The sequence below is a fragment of the Stigmatopora argus genome, chromosome 3 (assembly GCF_051989625.1).
Source record: "Stigmatopora argus isolate UIUO_Sarg chromosome 3, RoL_Sarg_1.0, whole genome shotgun sequence".
Classification (NCBI taxonomy): Eukaryota; Metazoa; Chordata; class Actinopteri; order Syngnathiformes; family Syngnathidae; genus Stigmatopora; species Stigmatopora argus.
Window position 1 is genome coordinate 17,862,673 of NC_135389.1, and position 18,236 is coordinate 17,880,908.

Sequence of the window (18,236 nt, forward strand, 5' to 3'; positions counted from 1 at the left end):
TAGACATCTTAGCTTTCAAGGGAAGGGTGAGAAAATAGGAGTGAGAAGTCAATAGAAGTTTTAGCTCTCAAAACAAATGAAGGTCTTGTTGAGCCGAAGGTTCTTCTCCGCATTCCAACAGTCCAAGATGATTCGACCTTCATTTGTTTGGTCTAACTAAGGAGCAAGCATTTACATGGTTGCAAGCAGATGTTCTAAACTGACTTTTCTAATGTTTATAAGCTAAGTAAAGCAAAGCGTTCAACATTGCGAGCAGATGTATAATAATGTAAGACTAATAAGCTAAGTAAAGCAAAGTGTTCTTCATTGCAAGCAAATATATAATAATGTAAGACTAATGACCCTAACAGTTATACTAACATTTAGGGCTGAATTGCTAATGACGCCAACATTTCTGGCTTCATTTGTAGCTCTAAAGTCGTATTCACACGCGTTCTTTTTGGTCGGAACCAAGCCTAAAAACGTGGCCGGTGTGCTCATTTGGAGGGCGAAAAGGGCGGAGTTCCGGGATTGACTGCCTCCTCGCCAAGTAGAAAACGGTCCCTGTCGCGACAGACCTCAGGTCGTGCGTTGAGCTGTCGTTGATGAAATGTAGCAGGGGTGACAGAGCGACTTAAGAGTGACGGCCGAGCGCTCCCGGCCACGGGCGGATGTGTCGCAGCTAGTTAAGACGGGACGCGCCGGCCCTTTTTGCCCGCTTTGGCTGGTATGATTCAACTCGTTTGTTGTTTACAAGCTGGGGCAGCCCTGGCAGCGGCCCAGCCTTAAATGGATGAAAAGCAATAGGCGGAGGGAGATTGGGCCTTGACAGCTTCCATAAGCCAAACCTGCACTTAGACCTCACGCAGATCTGCCCGCGCAATAGGACGCGAAAAAAAAACACTTTTCAAGGGATCAGATGGAGTATGGTGATCGTTTATGACATGCGAGTACTTCTGCTAGCGAGGACTGGTCTACCAAATGTAGGAAAATATCTGCTTCAGAGATACTAAGAACTCGCTAAAGTGTACTTGAGGGGTGACATGGATTGGACAAAAAAAGATTTTAGTGCTGGTTGGGGCAATGTGAAATCTTTCAGGATCAGAATCGAGTACAAAAAATGATGAAGATGCCTTTACGTATTCTTGAGTCACCATAAAAACAAACATACAAATCCAATTCGCTTTTCCGTTTAATAAAACAAACATCTTAAAGGACTAACACGCAAAAGAAAATAGACAGACAGTAAATAAAAAAAACATAAACATAAACAAGGCCAACTGAGGTTGAAAAAAATGAAGTGACATGAACCATTTCAAGAAGTTTTAATTTTCAAAATATGCATTTCATTGATAGTTTGGCCACAAATTTCTGGTATTTATGGTTTTCCCACTACCCAAATGTCTCCCTCTAATTTCTAAGTGCCAATTCATATTAATCTCACAAGAGTAGCCGAAATACAAATATCCCAATTAACTTTCCTATAATTGCTCTGGCAACATCATGAATTCAACTCCATATTATGACGTATTACATCATAATCCCATTGTATGAAAACAGTATTAACCGCATTCAGAGGTGTAAAAGACACAGATAACAGCAATTATTAAAGGTAAACATTATTACAGTAAACCTCCACCCATTCTTGGTCCTGGAGGAATTAGTTCCAACAGGTTGACGCCATGCATTTATCCTTTTTTTTTTTTTTTTGGTCTTCACGTCTGGTTGCTTCCAGTTAATAGCCAGTTATTTATATTTGTGTATCTCATTAGCGCTGTGATTGATTTCGGCGAGGTCGAAATGAGCCCGCCCAGGTTCCCTGGCTTGCTTTTGCGCGGGTGACCTTCAAGGCAATCTTTTTGGTTAAAGATGTCAATTCACATCGAGTTGCAGCAAAAAACATTTTTTGGACCCCCCAAAAAAGCTCATTTTTTTTTACACTTGTGAAAACATTTAAATGTTCCTATTAAAAAAAAAGGTTATATACAGTTTTGGTCCAAAACATACCACCCAAATTTTACACATACATTACCATTTCTTTCAAATGGAGAAAAACAATCAGGAATTTTACCAAAAATGCCCTTAAGCAATACACTATAAATGCCCTTAGTTTTAATATCAAAACGTCTGAAAAACCTTGTCATGAAAATGTAAAATCAAGTTTTTATGATCAATTTTTAATGACAAATTTCACCATTTTCAAATTATGCAGAGTTGTGTTAACGTTCATGAAAATATTAAATATCTCCACCAGCGGCGGATCTGCAAAAACATTTATGAGGTGGCGAGTTGGGGAAAGAAACTTTTTAAAGAGTGGCAAATATTTAATCATGGTAAAATACATGCTTAAATCTTTGGCCAGATATTTAATAATGGTAAAATGCATGCTTAAATCTTTGGACGGATAGATAATATTCTGTGTTTGATCAATTCGATACAAAAAGGAAGAAAAAATACAAATCATGCTTCGGAAAGATCAGACCGCCCCCTCGAGCCACCCTGTTGGCTCCGCCGATGATTTCGACCATTGAGGAATAAAAATGTGCTCTTGAATGAAAGGTTTGAAGAATTCCGAATGCCTGACCCAATCACTCATCTTTCTATGCTGGGGGTTGATCGGAGCATGTGTGCCGGACGGATGGACTCCCTCACCTCTCATATGCAAATATGTGCCCCCTCCCCACAATTAGCTTGCCATTATTAATATTCTGCCAGCGTGTGACTTGCTTTAGCCTCCACTTTCTCTGCCAACAGGCAGCACTAAAAAGGGACTTTGTCAATGTTTGATGTCTTGTCAAGTGAGGCTGTGTGTGAATGGAACGGCTATTGTAGCCCGTTAATTCCGTTTATAGAGGATGAAACTTTGTCGAGGAGGGGCAACAGTTGAATACTATTTAAAAAAAAAAACACAAGTTTTTCCGTTTTATGCATTTATTATTGTTATAATTTTTTTTTAAAAGTTCATAAATATGTGAAAATCCACGCTGAAAAAAAATTATTATAGGGGTGACCCTACGATATCGGTATATATATATGTATATATATGTGTATGTATATATATAAATATGTGTATATATATGTATATATCTATGTATATATGTATATATGTATATATGTATATATATGTATATATGTATATATATGTATATATATGTATATATGTATATATGTATATATGTACATATGTGTATATATATAAATATATACACACACACACACATATATATATAAATGCAAAAACACAGTTGTAATTAAGAATAAAATAAACTTATAGATACGTATGTTTTATTATTAATTCATTTATTGCCTGTACAGGTAAGGGTTGCGGGGGTGCTGGAGCCTACCCTAACCAATCGCAGGGCACATTGAGACAAACAAACATTATAGGTATGTGTTTGTATGAATATAATATGAACTTCTAAAATAGATTTAAAAAAATAATAATATTCACCTCCTTTTTTGGTAATTATTTTCACTTTTATTTATTTTTAATTTTGACAGCTTTGGTCCTCCATATTGTTCACGGAATCGCTATATGTCGTGTCTTCGGTCAAAGAAATCTCACAATCGCCACGTGTGTCGTTGCCTCCCGCCAGCTGGCCAACACGAGAGGCGCGGGATTAGGATCGGAGCCCATTCATCGGACCTTTGTGTTCCGACAACCGAGTCAGTGTCTGCTCAGTGAAACGCGATCAATGGGATCTATTGAGCCGCGCGTTTTCTATTTGGAATTGTTTGTCTGGCCAGAGGTGACTTTTGGACAATGGATTGATAAAAAACAAAACAAAAAAAAGACTCAGCTGTCAGCTCGTGCGACGAGGATTACAACAACAACACAACATGGGTTGCAATCGATGAATTGATTGACGTATGGACATGATTACTTCTTCGTACATTTTGCGTGGAGTTCATCGATCCTATTTAATGGCTTTTGTCTATTTTGGTGATTCTATTTCTGTGACTCGCCAAATATTTTCAGCAAACACGCAACCACACCCGCGCATTAATCATTTATATTCAAAGTCAATGTATACCAAGATTACCATCCCCCACGTTGTTGCATTTCTGGGCTAATACGCTACTGTTTTGATCTTAAAATCATCATTTTTGTCTGTCCCCTGTCATTGACAATGTTATGATTTGAAATGAATTCAAATTAATTTCGCCTCTAATGTACGTGTAGCTTCTCATGTTAGCCCTGCTAATCTAAAGGTTGAACCACAGGCATCTTATCAGAAGAGACGACCCGCAAGGAGGCTTTGTGTGTGATAGTTCTGATGACCTAATAGCCGCCACGCTGTGCTTGCCGGTCCGTCCGGTGACCGCCGCGAGATGGGCGAACCCGCAGAGAGGCGGTGGGTATGTCCTGGCACGAGCCGACCCGCGGGTCGATGGTGCTGATTGAGCCGGGACGGCAGATAAATCACCTCCCGCCACCCGAAAACGGCGGGCTAGTAATTGGGAAGGAAAAGCAGCCCTGAGTGAGGGTTAATGAATACTCGCCGGATCGATCCGCTTCCGCCGGGCTCCTTTCTTCTGCCACCATGCGCTTTCACCACGGCAGGCCAAATGCTGCTACAGCACTTTACTTCCAGCCGCTATGCGGCCGCGTTTGGATAATACTGCCGGGTAATTACAGCAGGTGGAGGACACCCTGAACTTTTGGCCAGGGCACGATGAGACAAACAAACCAATCACTCATAGCTAGGGACAATTTCGAGCAGTGGTCCCCAAACTATTCCAGAAAGGGCCACAGTGGGTGCGGTTTTTGTTCTAACCTGTAAATGTAAACCTTTCCACCAATCTAGTTAGCTAGAAGTGCAATCAGTGGATTGCAGTCAGGTGCTTCTTTTTTCAGCAGAAACCTCATTGATTAAACGGTTTGTGTTGGATCCGTTGGAACAAAAACCTGCACCCACGAGGACCGGTTTGGAGACCTCTGGTTTAGAATGTTTACTAAGCTAGCATGCGTGTTATTGAGATGTGGACCAGTAACCGGAGTACCAGGAGAAAACTCACACAGAAACCGTGTGCGGTCGATTGGTCGCCGGTCTTTTGGTCGCCGTCTTTTAGTCGCCGGTCTTTTGGTCGCAGTCTTTTGGTTGCCTGGACCGCGACAACGGGCGACCAAAAGACCGGCGACCAAAAGACCGGCGACCAAAAGACCGGCGACCAAAAGACCGGCGACCAAAAGACCGGCGACCAAAAGACCGGCGACCAAAAGACCGGCGACCAAAAGACCGGCGACCAAAAGACCGGCGACCAAAAGACCGGCGACCAAAAGATAGGCGACCAAAAGACCGGCGACCAAAAGATCGGCGACCAAAAGACCGGCGACCAATCGACCGTCTACCCACAGAAACATGTGTTACGAACCATCGCGCTAACTTCGCCGACTTGGGAGGATTGATGCTCAAGGCGGGCTTCGCCCTCGTGACCGCCGGATCAGTGAGCTCGGCGGTTCTTTTCGTTCAACCCTAAATCATTTCACTGAAAGTAGTTTCGGCCGGTCATCAAAATTTGCGGCAGAGTCTGTAAAAGTTACTCGAGTGTGGAAAATTATGGGGCCGCTTTGGAAAGAGCAGCAAACCGCTGAAGCGTTAAGGAGAATGACCGATAGCTGTCTATTACCATCGTGTGAACGTCTGTCATAAACTAAAAGACTCGGTCCTTCCTGTGCAAGTGCACACTGACCATATGGAGGAAGGATTGAGAAATAGGGGATTGTAAAAGGAAGTATTTGGGGCGATTGACTCTTAAGTCACAGTTCTGAGGTTGAGCTTTGGAAGTCCAATCTTCTGATTTGTGCCTATTCCCAAACAATAAGTAGAAAACAGTGTGGATGAAACCGATACCAATAATCGTATCGGTACCGAGACAGCGGTATTGTGCATAATACGAACTTTTTAAGATCTTATTTTCGACCTCTAAAATTGCAAAAGATCTCGTGTCTTAAGTAGTGTAAAAGGATGGTAAAAGGAAAGAAAGAAAACATTTATGTTCTGTTTTTTCCTCTATTCTACCTTGAGTGCTCCATGCAGCATTGGGCGTTTGATTTTTTTTCTTTTCTTTCAATGTTTAAATCTTTAGAACGTGGCCATTTCTTATTGACCCGGAGCACTCAGAGACAGAAAGTGAGGAGTGCAGCCAACGTGGAGCCCGTGTCGGGCATCAATGTTCTAAATCTTTTTCTTTGCCAATTCCGGAGCGCAAACGCTGACCTTCACATTTCCGAGTATCAAGGAAGTGGACATGGTAGTTCTACTTTAATTCAATCAGTTCCTTCCAGAAATAATTGAGATTGATGACTCGTTTTCTTCAGTGGTGCAAAACAAAAACAACAACACGAAACATTTGTCACACTCTTGACACAAACTACACTTGACTAACAAATGTGAAAAAATCAATAGGTAAAAACAGCTTTCCTACTATTGTAACAGCGTGAAATGTTTTTCAGAAATTAACTCATTGATGGCAATAAATGTCCAAAAATTCTAAAAATTAAATTTTAAACAAAAAAGAAAAGAAAATGGTCTCTAAATAATTTAACTTAAGAAAACAGATTGACAATACTGATAACTGCTATGCTAGCTTGTTTTGTAGTGATGAATAAATTCATTAATTGGGCAGTAAGAGACCTCGTGGGTCACAATTTGGCCCCTGGACCGCACGTTTTAGCCCCCCAGCTAAAATTGGAAATCAGTCACTGTGAATTCGATAATGGCAGTGAACAAGTTCAATTTTACGTACTATGTATTATACATTTTTGGACCTTTGATCAATAAAGCGTTGCCAAGAAATCAAATCCTTCCCGTCTCTCGCCGATTAATTGAAATTGTCGCGATGCCCCACCACACCAATCGTAATGACTTTTCGACCCAAGCCTCCAAGTTGTCCAAAGTAATCATCCCCCGAAGTGACATAGCGACACCTAATGCCATGTCGGACGACAAAGTAATTCCGTAAAACCGATTTTAATAGTCACCGTATCAATTCCCAACCCGCCGTTACTCCTCGCCCGATCACTTTTCACACATCCCAAAGAGCAAATGGACTCCAGCTGCGTCTGCTCATCTCTCTCCTATAGTTCCACGACGAATCCGTGACTGAGAGCAAAAAGACAGAGAGGCAAAGAACAAAACTGCAGTTAACCGAAGACCGTGAACGCAGCAGGCGGGAAAAGTCGTATATTCAGTTTTTGACCTTTCTTTGCGCATGCTGCTGTAATAGCATTAGCACTGCGGCTACGACCGTGAGCCATCAATTATGCTCGGATCTGCAAGCAAAATGCTTCCTGGATAAAAGTGGTGAAACTACTGAATTTGGGTCACTAAAAAAGAAAAATAGGTCAAAAATGTCAATTGGATACATTTTTGAGAGACAGTGACTGGCCCAAACGTTAAAGATAATAAATTCAAATACTCATCAAATTCATCTATATTACCTCAAATGAGACACATGTTTGTGCGTGTCTTTTTTTTCGTCTGTCAATCATCTTTTTCTTTGTGTTGCACCCCGCTGAAAATGGCTCTTTGATTTATTAAACACATATTGAATTCCCTTTGTTACGCACATAATTGTATTTCCCATGAATAATGTTTGGCAACAAAGGGTGGTCGCTATTGTATTTTTTTCGGGGGGGGAATCAAAGACATTGCATTGTTTTTATGCCAGGACAAAGAGGGATTTATTTAAATATATGGATATTTTGCAACTAGAAAACTAAAAATATGTTTTGGGTTACTGATTCTTTGCCTGATGTAGAAAAATCATTAATTTAGATGTATTGGTTTTATTATACTGTTGAACTGTTTCACTAAAGGGCCTACTCTTTATAGGGCACTGGTATTCAAATGATTGCTGCCGCCCCTCCCAGTCAAAATAGATTGGACGTCTCACGCCATCAATGACCGGAAAATTTGAGACCTCACAGCCCATCATCCCAGTTTAAAAGAAACAGAGGTCTATTGCTGTTAATGGTAAGACCTCTCTTATTTTTTTTATTTTTTTATTCAATTGCAACTTTCCTTGTCTTCTTAGTTCTTAATTAACTTTATTTTAAAATTTTAAAAAGGGTAAGAATAAAAAATAGTGTATTTTTTAAATAATAGCTTAAAAGTACTATTAATTAAAAATAATACAGATTATTTTACAAAATCATGCTAATGGTCTATGCCCGAAGTTGAATTGTGTACAATGCTAATGCTTGCTTAGTATTTACATTCATAAATTCCAAATTCCCATTTTTACCACAAACACTGTCACTAATTATACAACCGCAAATGTTGCTTTTCTAATATTTCGACTCTGGCGATGATAAATGAGCACTGATCCCCTTGCGACCTCCCACATGGTCCAACGTGGAGAAGGGGCATAAATCTACCAATAACGTACCGTATTTATATCATTCCCATCAATCATGTGGTAATTAAAAGTGGAAGTGACTGGGTTGCATTTATAACAGCGGCCATGTGTAACGTTGAGCTAAATTCCCAGCAGCAAAAGACACAAAAAAACCAACTAAAAACTAAAAAATGACTGGATGTGAATATAATCATTAACCAAAAGGAGGTTCCTTCAACTACTGCTTTCAAATGACACTTGTAATCTCACTGGTACCTGTTACTCCTCAATCTTTCATTGTGCCTTTCTAGCCACGTACATATGCTCTCATAATTCATAATATAATAGACTCTGCAGGCTTATTTGACATGCAGCGCCGAACAAATGGATAACAAACTCCATCCTTCAGGACTCATTTAACTCATTTCCTACCATTTGCGGAGCAAGATGACAAATAGATTTCAACCGGTGTGAATGGTATTGAGTGGACACGTTGACAAAGTTCATTAGGATATATAATTAAGTCATTAGAATTAATAAAAAAGGAGGAGACCCGACAATTTCTGGTGAAATCTTTGTGTGTTATCATCATTTCCTAATAATTTTGGGGCCTTTTCCTTGTTTTATTCAGTCCTCCCAGTTTCAATGAATTTGACATCAAACTTTTAAATGGCAGGTTATGATATCATTTCCGTGTTAATTTTAGGGTACTTACTGGTCACTGTTTATGTTTTTTTTGGGTGGTTGGGGTGAATTTCTTGTTGATTTTAGGACATATCTCAGCCACTTTGCGTTCATATTTTCTCATTTTGCCTCCATTGGAAATGAATGGAAAATACTGTTTGTTCATTTGCTGTCATCCCTCCCACTTCAAATAGATCGAGTTTGCAGAAATGCAATATTACTATTAAGAATACAAATGATCACTGGTATCCGAATCTGGGGCCAAAAAGACGGACGGCATGGATGCATCACTGCTCTTGAGTCCAATTTCTCGTCCTCTTCTTCGCCTCTCATCTTTGGGGGAGATAAAAAGTGTGCTTTCATCTTTCTCCTCCCTGAAGAAAGGACTGCCCAACAGAGGCTGTGCAGCCAAGTCAGCATTTCTGCACCTCTGATGTCACCGAACCCCCCAACCCCTGCCCCCCTTCGCCAACCTCGACCCTGCACGGGCAATTCCTTCATACACAGACGAAAAAATACCAAGAAATACTTTGTGTTCCACATTCCCAAGAGGCAACGGGGGAAAACTCACACACTCCCCCCAATCCAGAGTTTAACCTCTACCTCTGATTTAGGAATGTTTAACCAAGTTTGAGAGGAGTGGGTGGACCTCGGCACAGGTGAAGAGAATGCATGGAATTGCGATCTATATGGGGGGGTGGGGGGGCTGCCACTTGAATATGTTAATATGGAGAGGAAGACTGCATCAAACCAATGCACTGCTCTTAGGCAGTGTGAGCAGCTGAGAGGAGTGCGTCAGCAGTACATTCACGTTCCCACTGAAGGACAAAGGGAGGGGGGCAGAGCAAGCATCTTAGTTGACTGCAACATACATGGGGGAGAAGAGGAGGAGGGGGGAAGAGAGATTGGAGCATAAACAAGAAGAGAGGACCGGGATTAGGATGCCGTCCGCTTGTGTGTGACGGTGGGCTGCCTTGTTGAGCGCTCTCATGGCGCCTCCACCTCCGCCTCTCCATCTCCCTCCCATATTCTCTCCTTTGCGCACTCTATCTTCCCCTTGCTCTTGATCTGTCACTAGTTCCCTCTCTTTCCCTCTCTCTCTCTTGCACTCTCTCTCTCTTTCTCTCCCTCTCCCTCTCACTCTTCTAGTCGGGCTACTGCAGCAGTCCACCAGCCAGCCAGCCTGCCAGCCTGCCAGCCAGCCGCACACATGGCCAACTGACACAACTTACTACCTCGGCCAGCCCCGGTTGAGGAAAACTATCCACTAAGCAAGACCACCGCCGGAGGAGCTCGCCGTCCTCCATCGGCGCTCACGGACCTGACTTTGTCCCGCGTCCGTCCGCTTTTCCTTTGCTTTTGAGGACGCCAGCGTTCTCTCTCGCTTTCTCACTCTTCGGCAGCCTCTCTCCGAGCTCCGACGGCGTGCTACAAACGACCCCCCCTCCCCGCCCCGTCGCCCTCTACCCCCTTTGCACCAGCATCTCACCCGACGCCGCCCCCCGCCTCCCTCAGGAGGAATAGACGGATTACTGCTAACTGTGCACACGGCAGCCTGCAGCTGTTCCGACCGGGGCCAACCCGACGCTGGGAGGAAGGAGAGGGGAAGGAGAAGCGGGCTTGCCATTGCGCCCGCACTTCTTTAGCTATTTCCCGTCATTCAGTCTCTGTCACAACAAGGCTAATCACCAGCCCGGGAGCCCCCGGCAAAGTCACGCCGAGGGAGGTCTGGCCACCGAACGAGGCGAGCGCCGCGCAGTCTTTGCCCGGCGAAGCGCGGCGCAATTGTGCCTCTGGGAGACGGGTGCCTGATAGCTTTGAGCGCATCGAGTATTTTTGGCCTTACCTGGGACCCATCCTCCCCACCGTGAGGATCGAGGGCCACCGATTGGCGACGTCTTCCCGCTCTGACTCATGGACAAAGTTTAAAAAGCAAGGAGAGGAAAATGATTCCCAAACTAAGCAGGTGAGTGGCTTTCTCCCCGCCTGCCGATGCTTGTCGTTTGACCGCTCTCTTATCTGGCGCGCTCCATTTTGACGCAGATCTTCCCGTACCGCGAATGGAACTCGGGAGCCCCGAGTTGCTCCAGCCGGGCTAGGGTGATCCGTCCTCTGGTGTGTGCCGTCTCCCCCCGCCATGCAGAATAATGTGCCCTCCACATCATGAGTCCTTTGGGCCAGGTTAGTGTGCAGCCTACCTGGAACACAGCCCTGTTCGCCGTGCTCTCCCTCATGCTACCCGCACTCAGTATGTGCCAGCCCGGCAGCCCGGCACTGGGATCGGCCAGCTCGCAGAGCTGTCCGGGCATGTGTTCCTGCACCAACCAGCTCAGCAAGGTGGTGTGCACGCGTAGAGGCCTGGTCCGGGTTCCTCCCAACATCCCGGCCAACACCAGGTATCTCAACCTGATGGAAAATAGCATCGAGACCATCTTGGCCGACACTTTCCGGCAACTGCACCACTTGGAGGTGCTGCAGTTGGGGAGGAACAACATCCGGCAGATCGAGGTGGGAGCCTTCAACGGCCTGACCAGCCTCAACACTTTGGAGCTGTTTGACAATAGGCTGACCGTCATACCTAGCGGAGCTTTCGAATACTTGTCCAAACTGAGGGAATTGTGGCTGAGGAACAATCCCATCGAGAGCATCCCGTCTTACGCCTTCAACCGCGTCCCCTCGCTGATGAGGCTCGATCTGGGAGAACTGAAAAAGCTGGAGTACATCTCCGACGGGGCCTTCGAGGGTCTTCAGAACCTCAAGTACCTCAACTTGGGGATGTGCAACCTGAGGGAATTCCCCAATCTCTCACCGCTGACGGGTTTGGAGGAGCTCGAAATATCAGAAAACCTTTTCCCCGAACTTAAACCCGCCGCCTTCCACGGGCTCAAGAATTTACGCAAACTGTGGATTATGAACTCGGCCATCACCGTCATCGAGAGGAACGCCTTTGACGACATCACGGCTTTGGTGGAGTTGAACCTGGCTCATAATAATCTGTCATCTCTTCCTCATAACCTCTTCACGCCACTGCAGTACTTGGTGGAGCTCCATCTCCATCACAACCCTTGGAACTGTGACTGCAACGTCATCTGGCTCTCCTGGTGGCTCCGAGAGTACATCCCCACCAACTCCACCTGCTGCGGACGCTGCCATGTCCCGGGCTACATGCGGGGTCGCTACCTGGTGGAGGTGGACCAGACCACCTTTCAGTGCTCGGCGCCGTTCATCCTCGACGCCCCGAGAGACCTGAACATCTCGGCGGCCAGGGTGGCGGAATTGAAGTGCCGCACGGCTCCCATGAGCTCGGTCAGGTGGCTCCTCCCCAGCGGGGCGATCCTGACGCACGGCTCGGTCCACCCACGGATATCCGTCCTGAACGACGGAACCCTGAACTTCTCCAACGTCCTGCCGTCCGACACGGGGGTCTACACTTGCATGGTGAGCAACATGGCAGGGAACTCCAACGCCTCGGCGTACCTAAACGTCAGCAACGCCGAGCTCAATACCTCAAATCTATCCTATTTTACCACGGTGACGGTGGAAGTGTTGGAACCCACGGCGGAAGACACCCCCAAGCCCAAGCCCACCTCTCCCGCCTCGCCTTCCGTCTTCAAACCGGTCTTCATCTCCACGCCCACCGTGCTCTTCCACAACACGCAAACCCCGAGGCAGGTGTCCATCCCCACCGCCAGAGTCCCCAGCAATCCGGCCGCCACCCTGGACGAGGTCATGAAAACCACCAAAATCATCATTGGCTGTTTCGTGGCCGTGACCTTGTTGGCGGCGGCCATGCTGATCGCCTTCTACAAGTTGCGCAAGCGGCATCAGCAGAGGAGCACCGTGGCCGCCGCCAGGACCATAGAGATCATACAAATGGAGGAGGAGATCCCTCCAGTTCAGCCCACTTCCGGATCTAGCGGCTCGGAGGAGACGGGCTTGGTGTTGCCCACCTTAGTGGAACACAACAGCAACACCTTTCAGCCCGGTTACGTGTCGTCCTCTCGCCAGGGGGCCTACGCGGCCCACTGGACCCAGAACAACACGCTGCACCGCTCGACCAGACCGCATCACAGCAACATCAGCACCATCGCCGATCCTTATATCATTAAGGCCACTCACGGAAAAGAGAAGGTTCAAGAGACCCAAATCTGACTCATGTTCCCCGTGGATTTCTCTCGGACTCGCCCGTTACCTTTGGTCCCCGTCGTCGTAGAATGCACAAAGAGGGAAAACAAAACAAAACAAAACGACAAACAAACAAAAAACAGTACCTTTCTTTTGTACAGGAGTGAAAAGCAGAGACACTTCTTCTTGTTTCTTGTACATGCCTATACATAAGTATATCACGGAAAAGAATACAAATCTATATATCTATATACGTGCATACAGGCAGAGGTGACACATGCAGATTCTATTAGAAAAGAAAGAAATTTGACACTATTTTCTAATTACTTGGTTGAGAGATTACTTTTAGTGACGCAGTCCTCGCTGGAGTGGAAATGGTTTTTGGACTGCATTTAGGATGCAGTAATGGATGATTCTGTTCTGTCTGGTTTCTGATTACAGTTATCTCTACTTAAACCGTGCCAAATACGATAGGCCAGGGGTGTCAAACTCGCGGCCTGGGGGCCACATCCGGCGCATCTCATTACTTGGCATGGGCCGTGAAAGAAAGTCGCGTTCATCGACTTTATCTTTTTCCACTCAAATAAAATGATATTACAAAAAATAACATTTCCTCAGTTAAAAAAAAAAAAAAAACGTGTATTTTTATGACTCAGTGGTTTTTTAAATGAATCCAAAAATGAAAAACAGAATCCATCTCCATTCTCGTTTATTAAAAATTGTAAATCAAAGGTTATGCGCATTGACTTGATGTATTTCTCTAAAATAAAATAATCCTCACATTCACAGTTTTTGTCAAAAAAAATACATAACTATACAAGGGAAATATGAGTTTGACACCCCTGCAATATGCAATAATAACGCTCGATCCCAACAAAGGAGAAAAGGACACACAAGCAAAATATGTCTCGATTTGAGAATATTTGTTTATGGATTGCGACGTAATGGCACAGATCGAGTGTGTGCTGTTCAGTAGCCAACAGACAAACACTTTTGGACTGCAGTACATTTTCTGCGGCTCTGACTTCTTAACCCTGTGTTTACCGAAGACAAGCTTTGACCGTGGTTGCTTCTTTTTTTCCTCTTTGTCATTTGAAACCTAGAACATGTTAACTGCGTGAGCATCTCACATGATCAGAATATCACATACTTGGTTTTGTTCTGGGTTGCATTCTGTTGTGTTGTTTTTGTCCCCTTTTAGGTTTTGCTTCTTAGTGGCTTGTGTAGTGTTTAGGGCTAATTTAGTGATGCATTACAGCAGTTGCCTGATTTGTCTCTGCAAGGGCTCATTTTTATTTATTTTTTTGTTATCAGAGGAACTGAAATGTGGCGCTACAATGGAGTGTTAGGGCCACGCACACAAAAAAGAAAATAATAGGGCTACAAAATAACCTAATTGCGTGATTTACTCGAGATGAAGTTGTAATATTAGGAAGGGAAAAGGGCGCATTGCAAAAAGTCATAATGGTGCATAATTTTAGGGGATCAAAGTCGAATACGACAAGACAAAGTTTGATATTATGTGATTAAAGTCAGTGTATTAGAAGAATGAAGACATGCATTGTGATACTATGAGGAAAAAAAGTCATACGTTACAATTTAATAATTGAAGTCGTAATACTATATGTAGTTTTGGGTATTATTATGGGGAAAAAGTCAAGATGTTTTGTCATTTTATGTAAACGTCACAATGTTATAATGTAAATTCGTTTTTATTTAGATAAGATTACGAGGGGAAAAGTCACATTACGTCATTTTGTTCTATTACAATTTAAAAAAGTCATAATGTCGCGTAATTTAATGAAATATTACAAGATGCAAGTCACAATATTTCAAAGTAAAACTCCGTATGACCTTTTCTCGTAACATAACAAAATTAGGTAACATTTTGAATTCTACTTTTTTCTCGGAGGGGTTTTTCATTTTTAAAAATGTATTTATTTTTTGTATGTGGCCCTAATACTCTATTGTATGGTTCAGTGAAACAGGGCTTTGCCGTCTATTCTGGTTTGAGAATGAAAAAAAAAGATATTAAACACAATGAATGTCTGTCTGATATCCGGGGATTTTACCATGGACTACATTGACTTTGTTTTCCCAGTTTATTTTGAGGAACACTATTTTTATGGAGAGACAAACAGAGGTCATGAAAAAAATTAATAAAACCGTTTGGTTTGTATTTCTTTAAATGGTAACAGATTCATCCCAAGATCTTTTGTGTGTGTGATTTGTACAATCGTGAAGAAAAGGGCATCAGATAATAAATCTAAGCCCAAAGTCACCATTTTACGCTCCTATGCATTTACTCCATCTCTGCATGAATGGCTCTTTAAGTAACTGGTGTACAATGGTGCATTATATCCCACAGTGGGGCTCTATGCAGGTCAAATAGGCTGTTGGGCTTTGATGCTTCCATTTAGTACTTAAAACATTGATCGTTTTCAGGGACTAAGCAATAGAACAAGAAATTGATGTATTCCACTGTTGTTTGTAGGTTTCATTACCTTAAACCCGAAATGGGTCATTTAGTGTCACTCCAGCCAAATGTATCTAGTTAGCGTCCATCTACTCGCGAAATAGTTCTCTGGAAAAGCAGATGAGCGGACGTTATTGCAACGAAACTTTGGAGTTTGTGCGTGATTTTTTCTTGGAGTGTACAAAGTCCGAAGAGAGGAATTGTTAGCAAAATTGACACCGAGTTTTTGAGTTTTTAAATCATAAACTTTGCCTTTCGTGTTCTTCCTCGGCTCTCCTATAGACTTTCTCCGTCTTCTCTTCTTCTCCCACATTCCAAAAAGTGCATGTTAGCTTTATTTTAGCTCCTAAATTCTCCGGAATTATGAACGTACCTTAGATCGGCCAGCTCGTATGGACTCCCACTCACCTGTGACAAACCGGTACAGCAAACAAAAGTATGGGTTTAAAAAAAAAAAGCAAGTCCAGATGCTATTCTCAAGTTAGGTAAGTTTTGTTCTAATTTATTTAGAGCACAAATCCTTGTAAAATCTCTGGGGACACGCTCTATTAATAGACGTGCCTATACATCTGGTTCAGCAAAAATAAGGGACAGTCATTATGTAAGAGTCTGGCATATGGATTGAATGGGAGCAGGTTATGTCCGGATGAAACATGGGTTGTTCGTTGTGTTTTCTGGAATCACAGCAGTTTGTGGATGGCTACATTTTGTGGTTAAAAATATGTTATGATTCCCTTTGCCTGATTGACCATCACAGTTGACGTTTGTAAGATTACTAGCCAGTGTTCATATCGTATGGGAAAGTGATACTTTAACTCCTTTACTGCCATTGATGATAATACTAGTCCAATCATGTGGTGTCCAATCACCCTTTTCCTGTACATTGAAATGAATTAATCACTAGAAGAAGTCCAATCCATCTAAAGTTGGAAGGCTGCAGCATTGAAGATCGATTAAGTATCGATCATTCAAGGACATCCGTTAATTTTAACGGATAAAATTTTATCATATTGTCAGTTTGCGTTAATGAAGCCGAAAGGAAAATTGGTTACACTCGATCATTGGCCGTTATCCCTTCCACTTCACATGGATTGGACATCTACTCTTGATACACTCATTTAAATTCACAGCAGAAGGATGATTGATACTCGTAGTTATCAATCATTCAGAGGCAGCCGATAATTTTCCTGACTCGAATTTTGCCTAAATGTCAATTTGGGTTAATGAAGGCATATTGTTTACATTCATTCATTAGTGGCCACCCCTCCCATCCCCAATGGATTTGACACCTACTTTTTCTCTTGATAAACTCATTCAAATGAACAACAGAAGGATGACGGATAGTTGCATCGGTGCAACACGTGTAATTATCAATCATTTAGGGACGTACATTCATTTTCCCGCCTGAAATTTGGCTTAATTGTCAGTTTGCCTTCACAAAGCAGAAAGGCAAATTGTTTAATGAACCGAGGTGAAAAGAATCTCATTCAGCAAGTGTTTGTATTAAGATGATTATCGTCCGTGATCTGTTGTTTTGGCATCGTCGTTTCGTTAAAGGGCAACAGCATATTAAATCATGCAATCAGCATACAGTCCCGCTTGTGCGGAGCGCTTCAAAAAACAACAACATTTTCCTCACCACTACCAAGCCGCCATTCCAAATGACGAGGCAATGTGGGAAAACCTTCGCCCAAAGACATCATTTAGAGCGGCCTGGCGGAGGCTTACGCTATCCGTATTAGCCGAGCGCGGTGGAGATGAAAAGAATCAAGCCTATACGGTCGTCTGTCTCACTCCGGCTCGATAGGATCTGCGGCAAAGACGAAACGGGGGGGCTGACGGGAGCTAGTGGCGGCGGCGGTCGACGCTACGGCTAAAGGGTTTGTCGCCAGCGGGTCCTTGAGCCTCAAGATCCCTATCTCTTAATGAAGTCTCTGGCAGTACCGGGCCTGCCAAAGTTTCCCTGGTGACTGACACTATTCTGCCGAATAAAATCATAGTCAAATTGATGATTCATGACTGTGCCACGATTAAGAAACAGTCTAGGTCAGGGGCTTCCACATTTTTTCTCCGAGGGCCATTTTCAGAGAAGTCAAATAATGCGAGGGCCATTTTGAAATCCTTCCACTTTTAAAAGAGGATCAGAATCAGGTCCCTTAACCCCAGAACATGCGAGCTAGGCTAATTGTCATTAGATATGAGTGTGAGTGTAAATGGTTGTGCTTTGTCTCGTTGTACCCTGCGATTGATTGGCTGGTGACCATAGTTGGCTGCGATAGGCTCCAGGACCCCCCGCAATTCTTTTGAGGATAAGCAGTAGAGAAAATGAATGAATGAGTTTAAAGTATTAATATATTGTTTGCCATTGAAGGCAATAGACATCCAATCAATTTTGACTGGCAGGGATTGCCAGTCGAATTGGAGGACGTCTATCGCCATCAATGAGTTCATACTTAAAATTAGATAAATACATTTTAAATACCTGTTCGTCACTGATTCCGATCCTTTGAAGTGATGCGATCGGTCCCAATTTCCGATCACATGATCTCGAGCTTTATAACTATGCTAGCATTTAACAAATATTTTAATTCATTTCTTAAACATTGTCAATACAGACGCTCCCCTACTT

General features: G+C 43.4%; 1 protein-coding gene and 1 long non-coding RNA gene across 2 annotated transcripts in view; both read left to right on the top strand.

Annotated features, from left to right (window-relative positions):
• Positions 1–7,925, top strand: part of LOC144071900 (uncharacterized) — an 87,108-nt gene extending 79,183 nt beyond the window's left edge. The window contains exon 9 of the long non-coding RNA XR_013299770.1: positions 7,818–7,925. This is a non-coding gene — a long non-coding RNA (uncharacterized LOC144071900). The remainder of the gene's footprint in view (positions 1–7,817) is intronic.
• A 2,038-nt stretch (positions 7,926–9,963) lies between these two features.
• Positions 9,964–15,413, top strand: lrrc4.2 (leucine rich repeat containing 4.2). Its single transcript, XM_077597391.1, has 2 exons — positions 9,964–10,972; positions 11,050–15,413. The coding sequence occupies exon 2, from the start codon at positions 11,170–11,172 to the stop codon at positions 13,156–13,158; it is 1,989 nt and encodes a 662-aa protein (XP_077453517.1). The 5' UTR covers positions 9,964–10,972; positions 11,050–11,169; the 3' UTR covers positions 13,159–15,413.
• The last annotated feature ends 2,823 nt before the right edge of the window (positions 15,414–18,236 follow it).

Excerpts from the sequence above, each read along its gene's own strand:
- lrrc4.2 (XM_077597391.1), top strand. The coding sequence starts at position 11,170 with ATGAGTCCTTTGGGCCAGGTTAGTGTGCAGCCTACCTGGAACACAGCC.